Raw genomic sequence first — 16163 nt, 5'->3', positions numbered from 1 at the left:
ACCGAGGGTCTGAGAGAAGGCAAGACCTTCAGGTTACACCAGTACTGGATTGGTTGCCATTCTAAACTTTAGAAACTATGAACACTTCCAGATATGTTCAAGTAAACAAGGGGAGAAGCCACCATCTCTCTCATCATGTGTCCTGTGTCACTCAAATTACAATTCTGATCGGTCACTCCACGGAACTCCTGCAAGCTCTTCCTCTTCCCTTAACGTCACTCCCAGTTGGGAAAGAATGGAGTAAGGACAAGTGCAATAGCAGTAAAGAAAAGAGGAAGGAGAGCTGTGTTACACTGTATCTGGGAGTTCTTGTTTGAGGTTATCTACAGATGGTTGAACAAGCCACAGGTTTGCCCCAATTGGAAAGCTTCCTCCGCTTTCTGATGTGGTAATAGTGACACGCCTTAGTCCCATACCCCAAGATGCCCATCTGTCCTCAGCCCTTCCCCTTGACTCACTCTCCAGGGCCCTCACTTCCTCTGTGGTTTGAATGGCCACAGCCAACATGACTCATCTGACTCCTGCCGTGTTGAATTCCCAAGCTTGCTGAAGGACACCTGCCTTCATACCTGCTTGCAAGCTCCCAGGACCAGCCTTGGTACCTAGGTTATGACCACCCCATAATCAGCTCTGGGTTTTGCTCCTTTGAAGATTTGGGGCAGCATGTCTTCATTGTCCCATTTTCCTTGGATAAAGTCCTTAAATGACCCCCTTCTACTCTAATATTCATGTTTTTGGTCAACTATGTTTATTGCTATGAATCTTCCAGAATCTCCCTATAATCTATAAATAATTTGTCTTCTGATAGTCCCTTTCACTTAAAAGATTTTATTTTTCTGCTGTGTATTCTGCTCTTCAAGCATAAGTCCACTCCCATCTTTTAGGGTCTCTGTATCTGCTCTTCTTTTTGCCTGAAACACTCTTCCCCAGACCTGAAATGGTTGTGTATTGCTTGTAGCTCAAATCTCAACTCCAATGTCATTTCCTCAGAGGCTCTCTCTGATCACCCTATTTAATATTGCCCTTTCCACCTCAGTCACTGTCATGGACCCTGATTTCTCTTCTCCATGTCGCTGTTTGCTATCTGAAATAGTCCTGGTCCCTTATGGTCCATTGTCCCTACTGAACTGATGCTTTCATTGGAACAAGGATTTTTGTTATGTTCACTGCTGTGCTTCCAATGCCTGCACCATGCCTGGCACAGAGTAAACTTTCAATGAGTGGTTGCTGCATAAATGACCAGTTTTCTAGTTCAGAATTATCTGTTCTAAATACTCTCAGTTGACCCACTTCTCCCTTAATAAAACTCTCCCACCCCCAAACTCTCCAATCTTAAATCGTCGAAAGTCACTCTGGACAATCTTGAGATAGGTACTCCTGATCAATATTTTGGCAGGGTATTAGGTTCGGGATGATGGATGGTGAAAGGATGTATTTCTAACATATATAAAAAACCAGTCAGGATCAGTCTACTCCTCCAGGCTTGGAAGAATCTGCAGGATGGATCTTATCAAATGAAGTCTTCTACAGTGTTAAGTGGGTAAATGGTCCAGCCTAGAAATACATGATTCTGTTGCCCTGGGTTTTTGGAATTCAAAGGACAATAAGACTAATTATCTTTGCTTTTAGTCTTGAAGAACTAATTATTTTCTATTCAATAATGAGATATAGATTGCAATTATAAGCTTTAAAAAAATCTGCCTTCTAGAAAGTGGCACACTCATTTGGACTTAATTGGTGTTCTGTTCTCTTGCATGTATGGGCTCATTCTGTGGTGATAGAAAGTTCATTAAAAGGGAGACCAGAGTCCCCAAGTTCTTACCCGCAGTTAATTAACACATTCTTCCATACTGAATTACTTACTCTCTCCTAGAGACTATGTCACAAATCTTCTCAACTCATAACGACTCCAAAGGGGCCTGTGTGTTGTTAAGGAGGCTGTATATGAAAGTTCTGCTTTCCCGGTTGGGCTTTAAGTTCTAATCCAGCCTCCATTGTTATTTCCCTAAATTTCTGCCACCCCCAATTTAGGAGCCCTCCATATCATTCCTTAACTGCGTAGTTAATAGTTAATATATATAGACAAAGCCCAAAGTAATGGCAACAGGCCAATAGGACATTACAAACCAATAGCCTCATGGGCATACCTGGGAGGATCCGATAACCTTTTCCTTTATATGCAATGAATGTGAACCAGATAAGAGTTCTATTGCAAGATCCTTCACCCAGCTTTCTCAGAGCTCTGGAGCTAAGGACTTTTCACCTTTCCTTACTCCAGTTTACTCTTCTGTAGCACATGGAGTTTTCTTCTAATAAGAAATAAAACACAACATGATTTGAGACAACAATCCTCTTTAGCAAAACATGGTCAGAGAAAAGGCTGATATGAGGACGTACTGTAGAGCACAAGGAACTATACTCAGTATCTTGTAATAACCTATAATGGAAGAGAATGTAAAAAAGGAATGTATATATTTATATATCTGTATGACTGAATCACTTTGCTGTACACCTGAAACTAACACAACATTGTAAATCAACTATATTTCAATACAAAATTTAAAAAATGGAAAAGCATTGGTTCCTAAGGAGGGTAAACCTCAGCTACCCATGTTATCTTAAATGAGTCAGAAAGGGCCAACATTCAGTTATATCTAAGATAAAATTTATTGTCATATTTCCCAATTTAAAAAAAAATTGCTGAGGAGGGAATCCTAAAATCTCTGTAATAAGAGGCAATTAGAGGCAATTAGAAACCATGAGATATTTCAGTTAGGTGGCCAGTTACCAAATCAGTAGCCAGAAAGTCGATAGCTTTCCTATATTTTGTGCAAGTAACTAATTCGAAAATAATGGAAAAGGTGCCATTCCCAATAGTGTAAAAGAATAAATGTGTAAAACCTACATTTAAAAAGTTCACATCCGAGGGACATAAAAAGGCTTGAATAATGGAAAGACATACTTGAAATAGTTAAGGGGTCCAATCTCCCTAAATAAATTTATACATTTAGTGCAACCCTAATAAAGACCAACAGGATTTTCTTGGGAAATTAAAAAGTTAAAGTTCACCCAGAAAAATAAAACTTACAAAAATAGTCAGAAAGTTTTTGAAAAGTAACAAGAATTGGGTGGGTAGCAGAGAGGTTACCCAAACATTACCCAATTTGTTTACTGTGGAGCTACAGAAGTTTTCTATTGGTCATAAATAGACAAATCTATGTGATGAGATAATCCTGAAATACTCCCAGTGGATGCTATTATCATATACTAAACTGCAGACCAAATCAAGATAGATTTTTTTCACTTACAATCAATGTGTTGAGACAAGTGACTAGCCATTCAGAGAGAATACCGAAAGTTGATTACTGTCTTACCCCTAAAACAAAAATACATTGGAGATGGATCAAAGACTAAATATAAAACATTGAAAACCATGAGAGTATCTGAGGATAAAAAGTATGAGAGAATTGTTTTTTATAATCTTGGCATGAGGAAGACTCAAGACAGACACAAAACCTAGAACCTATAAAAGGAAAATGTTGGCAATTTTGACTACACAAAACTTTATATTTGCCCTGCAGAACAGATACCAGAGACAAAGTCAAAGATAAACTGGGAAAAAATATCAAATATTCCAGATAGGCAAAGAGCTCATTTCCTCAGTAGAAATGAGTAGAAGTCAATGAAAAACAAAATACAATCCAGTAAAACCAAGGGCAGAGGGCATGACCAGACAGTTCATGGCAAAACAAACAGGTTACTTAAAACTAGGGAGAGGCATTCAACTTCACTTATAGTTTTTTAAAATGCAAATTTAAATGAAATGCCTTTTCCCCATCATTTAGATTAGCGATGATGAAACAGTACAAAATGCACTATCAATCATGAAGACGTAAACTTGGGGCAGCCTCCGTAGGGATGTGCCCATTGCCCGCTACCACAATTTAAAATGTGTTCCCTTTGACCAATGACTCTACTAGTAATTTATTCCATAGAAAGACATCAGTTCAATAAAAAGTGCATCACTTTAAATGGCTGTTTGAGGCACCCGTTAGGAATATGGACTCTGAGTCACACTGCGCTCAATCCTTGTCTGTGGTCAGCTTTGTGACCTAGGGTAGATAACTTCTGTGTGTTTTCTCATTTGTAAAATGGCAATACTAGTATCTCCCTCATAAGGCTGTCACCGTGATTAAAGGAGTTCACGTACCTGTATGGTGCTTAGAACAATGCCTGACGCATGGGCTCAGGTATGAGCTATTCTGTTCATCATCATTAATCTATAGGATTGCTGATAATGTCAGAAACCAGGAAAGCCTTCCTTGATAGGAGAGTAACCAGACAAATTACAGCACTTCCACACAATGGAATTCTTGGCAGGTAGTAAGGAGAATTAAGCAGGTCTGATAAGGAAAGAACTATGTGAAATATTACCAAGTAGAAAGGGAGAAACCGCTTGGACAGTATAGTGTATGCTTTTGTGTTTCTGAAAGAATAATCCTCATAGGAAAAGACAGACTGAAGAGGAGAAATTATGAATGGATTGTCCAGAAGTTTTGGGTATTCAGTCATTCAGCCAAAGATATTTAAGGGCTTGACTGTGTACCATCAGTATCATTCCAGGTGCTGGGATATAGCAGTGAAACCCTGCTCTTGTGGGGTTGGATTTTATTGGGAGTTTGGCGACAAGCCTGAACAAGAACTAGATTATAGAATACTGTGGAATAAAAACTATATTAGGGAAAGAGGATTGAGTGTACAGCAGGGGGTGAATTTTAATTAGGGAGGTTACAGTAGGCATCATTGGGACAGTAACACTTGAGAGGATATATCGTTTAATCTGTAATATGTATGCTTTTTAAAAAAAAAAACGTAAAATGAACAACTCTGAATTATCCCACTTCTGACTAAGGCAGCTGACTTAGAAAGTTCTACCACCTTGGTTGGTGGCATTTCATGTGACTACACCTGAGAATACAGCCTCACCCTCATTTCTAGAAGTGCAGCTCTCCCACCACTAAAGCTACATTCCATCAGTAGCCTTTTTCCTGCACTCACGTTACCGGCCAGTCTGGATGGCAGCTCTGAGGGTGGAAACGTTTTTCATTCATTCCCTTAGTGGATAAGAAACCAAAGGTGAAGGTTGAGTCATGGGGCCAAAGGGGACCCGAAAGTGCATCTTTCAACATTCTCAGCAGTTGCTGAGAACAGAGGTTGGTGTAACAACCCAACCTACGAGCCTACAGATAACTTCTCAGCCACCCACCAGCGCCTGGGTGCTCAGGCCACCGCCTGGCACTAGCCTTCTCCACCAAGCAGGGCCGGGTTCCCAGGCCTGAGTGGCTCTCCTCCCCTGGGGGCCTGGCACCCAGCATGCTCTGAAGCACACACCCCATGGCATGTCCCCAGGCAGATGGGAAAGGGCCTCCTTGTCACCTCCACGGGGTCATTCACGTGTGGCCAAGCAGGAAGACAGCATTATCAAAGGGGATCCCTGTTAAAACCCCAAGGGTGGCGAAGCAGTCATTTCCACACCCCGGAAAGATTGTGTGAGTGCTTCAATAACTAAAACAGGAAACAGAGGGACTTCCCTGGCAGTCTAGTTGTTAAGACTTCACCTTCCAATGCAGGGGGTGCAGGTTCAATTCCTGGTCAGGGAGCTAAGATCTCACAGGCCTCAGGGCCAAAAAAACAAAACATAAAACAGAAGCAATATGGTAACAAATTCAAAAAAGTCTTTAGAAATGGTCCACATCAAAAAATCTTTAAAAATAAAAGCCAAAAAAACAGGGAAGAGATACTAATCTCCCACATTTTGTTTTTCCTAGCCCAATTCCTAGGCCACACCCAACAGTTCCAGTTTGTCAGGCGGCTGGCAGAGAGAAGGTGAGGGTGAGACTTGGGAAAGTTCCCTGACCCACCAGCAAACATAACCGTAAATAAATCCTCAGGGTTTCGATGCTTATCCACTGGTGATATCTTTGCTACCGAATAGCACAGGAAAAGCTGTAGGAGTCGGATCAGCTCTTTCCTTGGGTTTGGGTCTCGGGGGTTCCTGGGGCTCAGCTGACAACTTGAGTTGTGAGCACTCCCAGGCAGAGGCTATCTTAATGCAGCACTGTGCCCGGGATACGGTGGGAACCCACCGAGTGCCATCAAGTCACCCTCCCCTTTCGCTCACCATTAGCACAAGATCAGAGAAAGGCACCGAGGGAGGGGAGTCTACTGAGGAAACAGGTTGCAAAACTCAATCCCGCGATGACATGATGTGCGCCTAGACACAGTGGGGGGTCGGGGGGGTGGGGAGAGCCGCTGAGCCCTCCTCAGAAATGCCACAGCTGGACTTCCTGCTATAGCAAGGGCAACACTAAGCAACCCGACCCGAGTGAGGTCAAGGTTCACTCATCCTACAAGCATTTGAATATATGAGCACCTACTATGTGCCGGGCAGTGTGTCCAGCATGGGGAAACTACACTCAGAGTCCATGGTCCAGTAGGGGATAAAGCCAATTCCCCAGGCAGGAAACAAATGCTCTGTGGAATGTACCCCAGCTTTGGGAGCATCTGCTCCATACATACTGGAGAAAGTACGTATGTGGCAAGAGATACATTTACCCTCTGCACTTTAAATTTACGTATAATTTCCTTTGAATAAGGCAAACCAAGATCTTAGACTCAGCGTATGCCCAGCACTGTGCTGTGTGCAAAGGACCAAACACTTAGAAGGCACAGCTCCTGCCCTCTGGGGACTTATGGGTCCATCGAACACTAAAATCACCTACACAAGGATTCAGCATTCAAGATGAGCTAATGAATATGAAGACGGGAGAGACCAGCGTAGACTGGAGTAGGTGGAGGTGGTCTAAGGAGCACTGGACCCTCAAGGACGTGTGGTCCTTGATCCCCTGGCTGTATTGACAATAGTCTTATGTCCAGGGTCAATCAAGGATGACCACCCCACCAAGCCAATGGCTGGTAAGACCCCAACTATGATTCCAACCAGGGTCACTGTCACCAAACTACCTTTCTCCATTGTTGTCTGTGTCTCTCCATCTACTTTTCCATGGAGACAGCAGTCACCATATTAGGTTGGATAAGCCTAAGTAGAAGAGAGGAAGAGGAATACCCGGCCGTGGGGTGAGAGGTGCAGCACAGTTAGAGGCACCAAAGTGGGAGAATCGTGAAGGGAAATGGTGAAGAGACATGTCTGATGGAGATAGAGGACCAATTTTAGTTGAAAGGGAAAAAAGACAAAGTTTCCAAATGGCTGAGTAAGTCAGTGTCTGGGGCCTGGTATAGACACTACACCACTGGAGTCATTTGGTTCACAAACACCAGAGAGCCTTGGGGTGCCAGGCCTTGGTGGGGTGGGATTTATCAGGAAAGGCTTCATTAAGTCAAATGCCAAAATCCTCTTAACTCAGTCCATGAAGATCACACAGGATAGCTGCTGAGCCACTCATAGGCTGGTGACAGGCAGTGACAAGTCCCACTGGATCTTAGATCGACTTAGTCAACCTTGATGTACTACTGGACTTCCAACAAGTCAGAGTCCAGCAGCTCTGCCCTGAGGAAGTTCTTGTCTCAGTAAACATTCCCAAAGGCCTTCCAAGCCTATTGATGACCAAGTGAATAATGAGAGTGCTGAGGTCAGGAGAACCAGTACAATCCGCTGGAGTTGATAAGAGCCTGTATAAAGATAGGCTGGACAAAGTGCTAGGACCCCATCACCCAGGCCAGGATAAAGACAGGCTGATGCAGGAGGCTGTGAAAGAGGTCTCTGCAGAATGAGCCCACTCACTACCTGGTCGGGCAAGTCAGGGGTCACCAGATGCAGTGTGTAAACAAGCAGCTTTATTCCCAATAGTCTCATTTCCAGGGGCAAACATTTAAGGCCATTGCCTTTCCAGGTACCAGAGCAACAGAACTACCACTTACCAGATATGTGGCCCTGGGACAGTTACTTAATGTCACTGAGCATCAGTTTCCCTCCACTGCACACCACAAGGGGTAGGTAATCATCTCTACTTAAAAGGGATACTATGGGTAGACTTTCCACTATGCTGTCCAGCACATAGGAAGCCCTCAGTGAGGATGAGCTCTCTTTTTCCCTCTTCCACTTAAGTCAGTTTCTAACTCCTTGTCAATATCAGATGTTCTGTTTGGAGATGTCCCCAAAGAGAAGAGATGGTCATGATCTTTGTAGTGTATAACTGCCCTTCGACTTACATACAAAGGTCTTAACAACTCCTCATTTCTATTTTGTAAACAGAGGATTTCTAGCTGGGGATCACATGGTCCACCTCTGAGCTCTGACCCTGCCATCTCCCTCAGCCCTACCTCACGCCTGCATCCTCCCACAAGCCACTCACAACCTCACAACTCTTAGAGTAGAGTGACCCATGGAGACCCAGAGATCTACAACAAGCTTCCCCACAGAGGGTTGGTACCATGGCCTCGCCACAGCAGTACAAGGGTTGCCTGACCTTCCAAACTCCAAAACTCGTATTTATTCTAATGACATGAATTAAGAGCCTGGAAAATACCAGGCTCTGTGCCAGGGGAAGAACGAGAGAGTACATTTCTGATCTCATGGTGCATGGTCACACGGGGGAGAAAGAGACCGGGATATGTTTATAGCAGAGTGCGGCAAGAGCAGCGACGGCTGACCTCAGGGCTGCTGGGGACATGTCACCCTCGTAGGGTGCCTCCGGACACGAGTCACCTGAGGTCACACTCCAAATGAGGGTCAGTTCATCTGCTGGCCAGGCATATGAGACAGACAGAAACAGAAGCCTCCTTCCTGATTTCTAAAAATATCTCCAAGTCCTCATTTAGGAATTCACCTGCCTAGAGGTGGGAGGGGTTTTTTTTCCTCTGAGGTGCAATTCACGTAACATAAAATTAACCACTTTAAAGTGAACAATTCAGCGGCATTTGGTACATTCACAATGTTGTACAACCACCACCTCTATCTAGTTTCAAAACACTTTCATCATCCCCAGAGGAAATCCTGTAGCCATTAAGCAGCTACTCCCCATTCCTCTTTCCTCCCAATCCCTGGCAACCAAGGATGGATCTGCTTTCCATTTCTATGGATTTGAAAGTGGGAGGATTTGCAAGAAAAAAGTTTCTCCCAGTTTCTAATTCTCTGGTCCATGCACTGAACTAGACTCATCAAAAATGGAGGCAGAGTTTGCCTTCAGAACTAAATGAGCCAGAGTTCAAATGCCAGCTGCAATCTCTTCATACTGTGTCCAGTTTATTTCTAAGTCTTGGTTCCCCTGTCTACAAAAAAACATACCTACCTCATAGGACTGCTTTGAAGATCAAAAGATAAAAGCCCCATAAATGAGTAAGCACAGGGGCTTCGCTGGAGGTGCAGTGGTTAAGAATCCACCTGCCAATGCAGGGGACATGGGTTGGGGCCCTGGCCCGGGAAAGTCCCACATGCCACGGAGCAACTAAGCCCGTGCGCCACAACTACTGAGCCTGGGCTCTAGAGCCCACGAGCCACAACTACTGAGCCCGCAAGCCACAACTACTGAAGCCAGCGCTCCGCAATAAGAGAAGCCATTGCAATGAGAAGCCCGCGCACCACGACAAAGAGTAGCCCCTGCTCGCTGCAACTAGAGAAAGCCCACACGCAACGAGGGCCCAATGCAGCCAAAAATAAATAAATAAAATAAATAAATTAAAACAAACGGTAAGCACAGCACTGCCCCACAGTAAATATTCAAAGAATGGTAGCTGTAATATTTACATTCTAGAAAAATGTCAACCTGCAAAGTCTCTAATAAATATGTGAAGTCAATATCTTCCCGGGTCACCATACATAAGAATCTTTTTAAAAATGAAAATTTCTAGGAAATCCAGAGAGAGGTTAATTCTACACAGGAGTGGACGGAACATGGTTTTTAACATCACACCAACTGCAGCTTCTCTTCCAGTTGACAGCTGGCTGCTTTGCGATCTTGGGAAGGTGGCTTCACCTCTCTTAACCACCCATCTCCTAATACTGTCTTAATGAAATGTCAGAGTACCCACTATGAGCTGGTGCGTAACTGGCTTCCTCTTCCCCCTCCCCCATAGTTTCCTTCCTTTCTCCTTTCTGGACCCACAGCCTCCCTCTAGCATCTGTGGGTTTAGGGCCTAGGCACTCAATGATACACTGATATTATTTTAGGTGTCATTGCCCCCAGAGAGTTAGAATAAAAGTTGGGAGAAAAGACTATTTCAGGTCAGGACCTCAACAAATGCTCAGCTGAAGCATTGTTTGGTCTGGATAATGTTTGAAAAAAACCCGTCAAGTTGGAGTATGTTTATCTGGGTGCACCTGCCTTGCCTTTTGCCTCTCACCTGCATCTTGTTACATATCACCTACTTTACTTAGCTCTATTGCCTGCCTCTTCTATAAGTATTTGTGACTCTTGTTTTATTTCAGTTTTTGTCCCTTTTGTTGTGCCAAGCGTACAAGTGATGCCTACAAGAGTTTATACCAAGTCTCTTCCAAGATTCTTCTGTGTTCACCTCAAATACTTGTCCATTGGAGGGGACAACCATAAAGTAACTCTCACCCTGGAATACAGAGGGAGGGATCACCAAAACCAATTATTCCTTTTTTTTTTAACTGAACCAATCTTTTATTTTTAAATTAAATTAAATTTAGTTCAATTTAATTCTATTATTTTTTAAGACTGCCTCTGTTAGAGAATACCAATTACCTACAAACAGGAGCTATAGATCCAATCCTACTTTTCAAATCACCAACAAGATGGATACCCACAGAAGGTAGTAAGCCCCAACTATGGAGTCCCTTTCCAACACTCACTCCTTGAAGGTCAAGTTCATCTTAGATTCAGCTTGTGGCCCTACTCCTTACAACAGATCCAACTTCATCCAGAAACCATTCCATTAGTCATGCATCGGACAGCTCTTCCCCTCAGAAGGACTGAAAATCCATCAGGAGAATTGAGGACAACCCCCAGTGCAGCACAGGCGGGCTATAGGCAGAGGCTCAGGCCCACAAAATGGGGTCCGGGTTGTGGTTCCCCTTCCCCAAGAGAGGCAGGAGAAAGGACTCCTCCACAATCTGCCTTCTCCTCCACCCTCCTGATGGGGAGGGTTTTGGGTTTTTTTTTTGTTTTTTTTTTTTTTTGTGGTACGCGGGCCTTTCACCGTTGTGGCCTTTCCCGTTGTGGAACACAGGCTCCGGACGCGCAGGCCCAGCGGCCATAGCTCATGGGCCCAGCCGCTCCGCGGCATGTGGGATCTTCCCGGACCGGGACACGAACCCGCGTCCCCTGCATCGGCAGGCGGACTCTCAACCACTGCGCCACCAGGGAAGCCCGAGGAGGGTTTAAAGAAGTCCCTTAGAGACCAGGGAGAAAGTGAGCACTGACACGTGCCTGTGACACAGCAAGCTGCAGATTCGCCAGAGCTGGGGGTCAGGATGCCACTGGGGCTTCTGCCCCATGCCCACAAGACCCCTTACTAAATACCCCCTCCAGCTGCCCCCTTACCCTGCGAGGGGGCCGCATCTCTTGGTGCTTCCAGTGAATGAGGCCTCCTGGCTCTGAGTTCCTCGTGGCACGAGTCCCTGGCCTCTCCCCTCACCCCCGGTTCCTCCAGGGTCACAGGGGCTTCAGAGCATCTCTGCAGGCTGAGGGTCCCCAGTTCTGAGCCGTCTGAGCCGTCAGGCCCCTGTCTGAGCTGCCCCGTGTCAGGAGTCAGGCCATGGCCGGCTTCTAACGTGCTCGGGGACTTCACTTCCTGGTTTTTCTTTCACAACTGAAAGTGGAAGCGTTCTGACCAGAAGGAGAAAAGCCGCTAAAGCTCTCCTGGCTCGGTTTCAAAGCCTTTACCATCAGTCCCTAAGGGCTGACACAGAAGCCAGCCTGCATCCACGCAACTCACGCTCTCCCTGTTTGTCTGACTACCGCTAAACCAAGACCAAAAACCAGACGGAGATGACTGAGGTGCCCCCTGCTGACCACCAGTGTCAGAGAGGTGGGACCCCCTCCCTGGGTTCCCAGGACAGGGAGGTCCAGCCACAGGGCACCGTAGCCCTCGCAGCCTTCCCAAGACTGTGGGGACACCTGGAGGCCAGCCTGGCCTGGCCAGCATTGCTGGCCAGCCATGCACTGTGTCACCCACTCTCCAGTCCCCAGTGAGCCTGCCTCAGTCCCCGAAGCAGTGCTGATAAAGCCAAGAAAACGAGCATGTCAGGAACGACAGGGACAGCCACGGAGATCTGTTCCTTTCCTCTGACACATCATTTTCGTACCTCAAATTTGCTGCCTCCCTCACCTCCCAGATTACAACTGGGAAATTTTAAAATCAGGAATCCACAAGCACACACGCTGTTAGCTGTCAGATTGATCCTGCATCTTGGAGCCTCTGTAAAACTCCACTGTATACTCGTGAGACAACGACAGTGGCAAAGACAAATTACTTCTTGGTATTATTACAAAAATTGCTTTGAATGTGCAGATGCCCTGAAAGAGTCTTGGGGATTGGTCTACAGGGCCTCAGTACCTGCAGTAGTCTCATTGGATCATCTACGGCTGTGGCCACAGAAGGGCATGGGAGCTTCCATTCTCAGATTTGAAGGCAGAAAGAACAAGTTCTCCTGCCCCTTCCTGCCCCCACCCCTCCCCGCCACCTCTCAGACACCCCAGAATTAAGCAGCACTTTCCCCAGTCTTGGTTCCTTTAAGAAGGATCAAGGTAAATCCAGCATGAGCTCAGTTCTTTACTAGAGTTAGATTGGGATTCCTTCTCTACACAGAGGAGGGCCTAAAAGCCTCCAACCATAAAAACCAAAGTGAGCTGTGCCCCAATCTCAGGGAACATAAGAGCTGGTCCCTTGGCCTCACGGGAGCCCACTTTAGACATGGGAGAACGATGAAGTATGGGAAGATGAGGGTGCCCCCTCTGCCTTTCCATCTTCAGGTTCATGTCATGGCTGGAGGAACACTTGGCTTTGCTTAGTTTCCAAGCTCACCTCCCACAGGGGCAGCTCCCTTCAGCGACGAGCAGAGGATGGCAGAGTGGGTGTCAAGTCTCAGCCATTATAATGCTACTGGGCTCTTCCCTGGGTGCTGTCTTCTTTTACCAACCCGACGAAGAGCTTAGGGCCGGGAGAAGATGGTTTCCTCCAGGATCAAATCCTCAAGTACAGAAGAGTCTGGGTCATTCTAAAGCTCTAGCATCTAGAGGTGCATTCCTGTTCAATCCTACATGCATGAGGGACACCCCCAAGATGTGAGGGGATGATGGAAGGTCTTCACAGCCCGCAAGCATTCTGCATCATGCAGCAAAAAGCTGTAGTGACATACTGACCGGGACTCAAATTCCTGCCCCACCTCCTCTTAGCTCTGCAGCCCAGGCTGCTCTGTTTAACAGCCCAGAGGCACATCATTCATCTGTTATATGAGAACCACACCGCCTACCTTACAGGAGGTAACGAGCCAATGAGGTCGTGCGCGTCACATATCTTGTACAGCACCAGCATGGGATAGAAAGTCTGTTAAGAATTCCCTTCCCTGCCCCCTTCCAAATGGGAAGGGCTGTCCGCAGCAGCCTTTCTAATCATACTGATACAGACATTTCTAAATGGAAGAGAAGGAGACCCACGTCCTGGCTTTGGTTATAACCTTTAAAGCTTTTAAGTCTGTTTTATTTGCATTTAGTGAAATTAACAACTCTCTCTTCCAAGTCCATCTCCTGCCAACATTCAGAGCCCCTTCCATGTTTCCACCCCCTTTTCAATTGATTTTTTCTTTGCCTCCCACGCAAGTCAGCTGAGATTACTATTCAACCAAATGTTATTTCATGTTGTGAAAGAGCCTTAGGCTGAGAATAGACACACGGCCCACTGTCTTCTCCCCAACCACCCCTACCTCTGCTCTCCCATAAGCATATAAGCTATGGAGCAGGTAGCATTATTGCAGCTTACCTTGTAAGAATACTCTCGCTTCCGGGGTCCAGGAAATGCGGCCCTCACAGCTGGCGGTACTCGTTCAGCACCACATTCAGCTCCTGAGTCCGGACGTTTCCTTTAGTGATGATGCCTTTCCTCAGCGCCCGAGTCAGGACCACACCTGAAGCCAATGAGAGTGGCTAACCAGCTCTCCTGGAACCTTTGAACCTGTTGCAATAGAAGTTCAAAGGTAGAAGTTACCTGTTCAAACACTTGTGGTAACCTCCGACAGTGAGAAGTGTAGGATTTGGCAAAAGTTTAAAACAGGAGAATGTTATGCAATGGGCTTTAGAGGAAGAAAAAAAAGAGAGAGAGTCGTCAGCTCAGAAAGCTAACGTTTAACAAGCAAAACATTGTATAAAGCCCATACCTCAGGGAAACTGGAGGGGTTAGACAGGGCTTTGCACCTGCTTTTTGGGCAGAATCCTTGAGATTGTGACAGGAAGAGGAAAAAAGTGCTCCTTGAGTTTAGCGGGGAGAGAAAAATGAGACACCACTCTAACTGCCTCTAGCTTTAAGATTCAGATAAGCAGAGGCCTGCATTTTAGAGATGAGCCTTCTTCTAGAAGGGGCCAGTGACCCCTACAGAATCACAATGTCTCCAAGACAATCAAATAAGGCAAATCACTCTAGAATCGAGACAGAAGGACAGGCATAGCCGGGTGGGGTTTAGAATGCAGAATCATGGACACAGCCTACACCACCCACGGCTCAGCGAGCTCTGGAAGAAGCAGGGTTGCTGTTGCATCACGGTCCAGCCTATCCTCCTCTGTCTTTCCATTTTAAAGTCACTAGTCACCATTCTCGAGTCCAAAATCTTTAAGACTGCAAGGCATCATCACCAAACAAAAACGCTGGATGGAGATGCAAGCGGCTCTGGAGATCATTTGTGATCTCTCTTTTATAGGTGAGGCCAATGAGGCCTTTTCAGGTGAAAGAAATCACTCAGAATCATGCAGTCAGTTAGTAGTCAAGGTAAGGCCTGACCCAGGCCCACAGACAACCACCGCAGTGCCTTTGCCCCCGTATGGTGCTGCTTTGTTGCTAAGTGTTCATTTCACCGCTAGCAGACCTCAAATACTTGAACGTTTTCTGAGTATCAGGCCTGCAGAAATTCATGGAAATGCTGCATTAGGTTTCTTCTCACTGTATTTGGTTGGGCGGCTAATATCAAAATCAGAAACCAATACCACTTCCTGCTGACTCTGTATGGGGGAGTGGCTACCTCACTGACATAGAGGTCTTATTTGGCCAGATTCTTATCCAGGTCGTAGGCGCATTGACTCTGTAAGCTCACTTCTTGCCATGGAGCCCTAGTCCTACCGTAGGACCAGAAAGAAAAGGCTTCTCAGAGGTGGCTAAAGAAGATACAGTTCAATGGGAACTGGGGGCCCACCGAACACCTGCTGACACCACACTAGCCAGAGAGCAAGATGCTCCAAGCCAGTTGTTCCCAAACTCCAGTGAGCATGACAGTCTCCTGGAGAGCTTGTTATACTGATTGCTGGGCCCATGCTGTAGTTTCTGATACGGTGGGCCTGGGTCAGGGCCTGAGAATCTGCATTTCTCACAATTCCAGTTGATGTGGAGGCTGCTGGTTTGGGGACACTCTTGGACCCCCCACTGCTCCAAGCAGCCACCCCGCCTTCCACGGGCTCAACTACTGAACTGTTCAAAGGAACTCTGCATGGGGTCGTTTTGGCTCTGGTGATCCTGCCATTGGGAGGACAACTTAACACAGATTGGAACTCATGATATGTTCTAGGAGAGAGGTGTTGCTCAAGAAGACCAGCGAGAGGGCCAAGACCCAGGGAGGGTGCTTCGACAACAGCAGGAGTTATCGCCACTCACTCTTCCCCTTTAGGTAAGTGTAAGTCAGTGCTGACAGCATCCCAGCTAGACGACCCATGTGGGTATGAGTGTGGGTGTGGAGGGGGCATCACCTGATCTAATAACCTTCACTTTATTCTCAAGGGCACCTGAGACCCCAAAAGGTGCAGCAGCCGGCTAGGGTGAGGCATCAACTTAGTAGGAGAGGGAAGTCCAGAACCCAGGCCTCCATTGCCCTAGCAGGCCACACTGTCTCCTGATCAACCATGGTTTCCTATAACATCTCCCTTCAAAAAAACACATGTTTGATAAGGCTTTGCAACACCCTCTGCTTCTCTCTCCCTTCCCAC

At 46.1% G+C, this 16163-nt stretch overlaps 2 protein-coding genes across 3 annotated transcripts in view; one reads left to right on the top strand and one right to left on the bottom strand.

Moving 5' to 3' along the window:
• The window catches only part of ACSL5 (acyl-CoA synthetase long chain family member 5), a 44608-nt gene extending 30477 nt beyond the window's left edge, over nt 1–14131 (bottom strand). The window contains exon 1 of one of the 2 annotated variants that reach the window (XM_022568779.3): nt 13960–14131. The gene's annotated coding sequence lies outside the window, so the exon portion shown is untranslated. Of the gene's footprint in view, nt 1–11522; nt 11754–13959 lie in introns of those variants that run through there. The other variant, XM_022568780.3, reaches the window with a different exon arrangement.
• The window catches only part of LOC111172649 (guanylate cyclase 2G-like), a 40049-nt gene continuing 35855 nt past the window's right edge, over nt 11970–16163 (top strand). The window contains exons 1-2 of the mRNA XM_089897367.1: nt 11970–12169; nt 15749–15847. Coding sequence (XP_089753493.1) covers nt 11970–12169; nt 15749–15847 — 299 coding nt within the window. The remainder of the gene's footprint in view (nt 12170–15748; nt 15848–16163) is intronic.

This window comes from Delphinapterus leucas, chromosome 16, assembly GCF_059928025.1.
Source record: "Delphinapterus leucas isolate spDelLeu-1000000601 "Yukka" chromosome 16, BTC_Dleu_Yukka2, whole genome shotgun sequence".
Taxonomy (NCBI): domain Eukaryota; kingdom Metazoa; phylum Chordata; class Mammalia; order Artiodactyla; family Monodontidae; genus Delphinapterus; species Delphinapterus leucas.
Note: the sequence above shows the minus strand (reverse complement) of the source record. Positions and strands in the feature narration are given on the sequence as shown.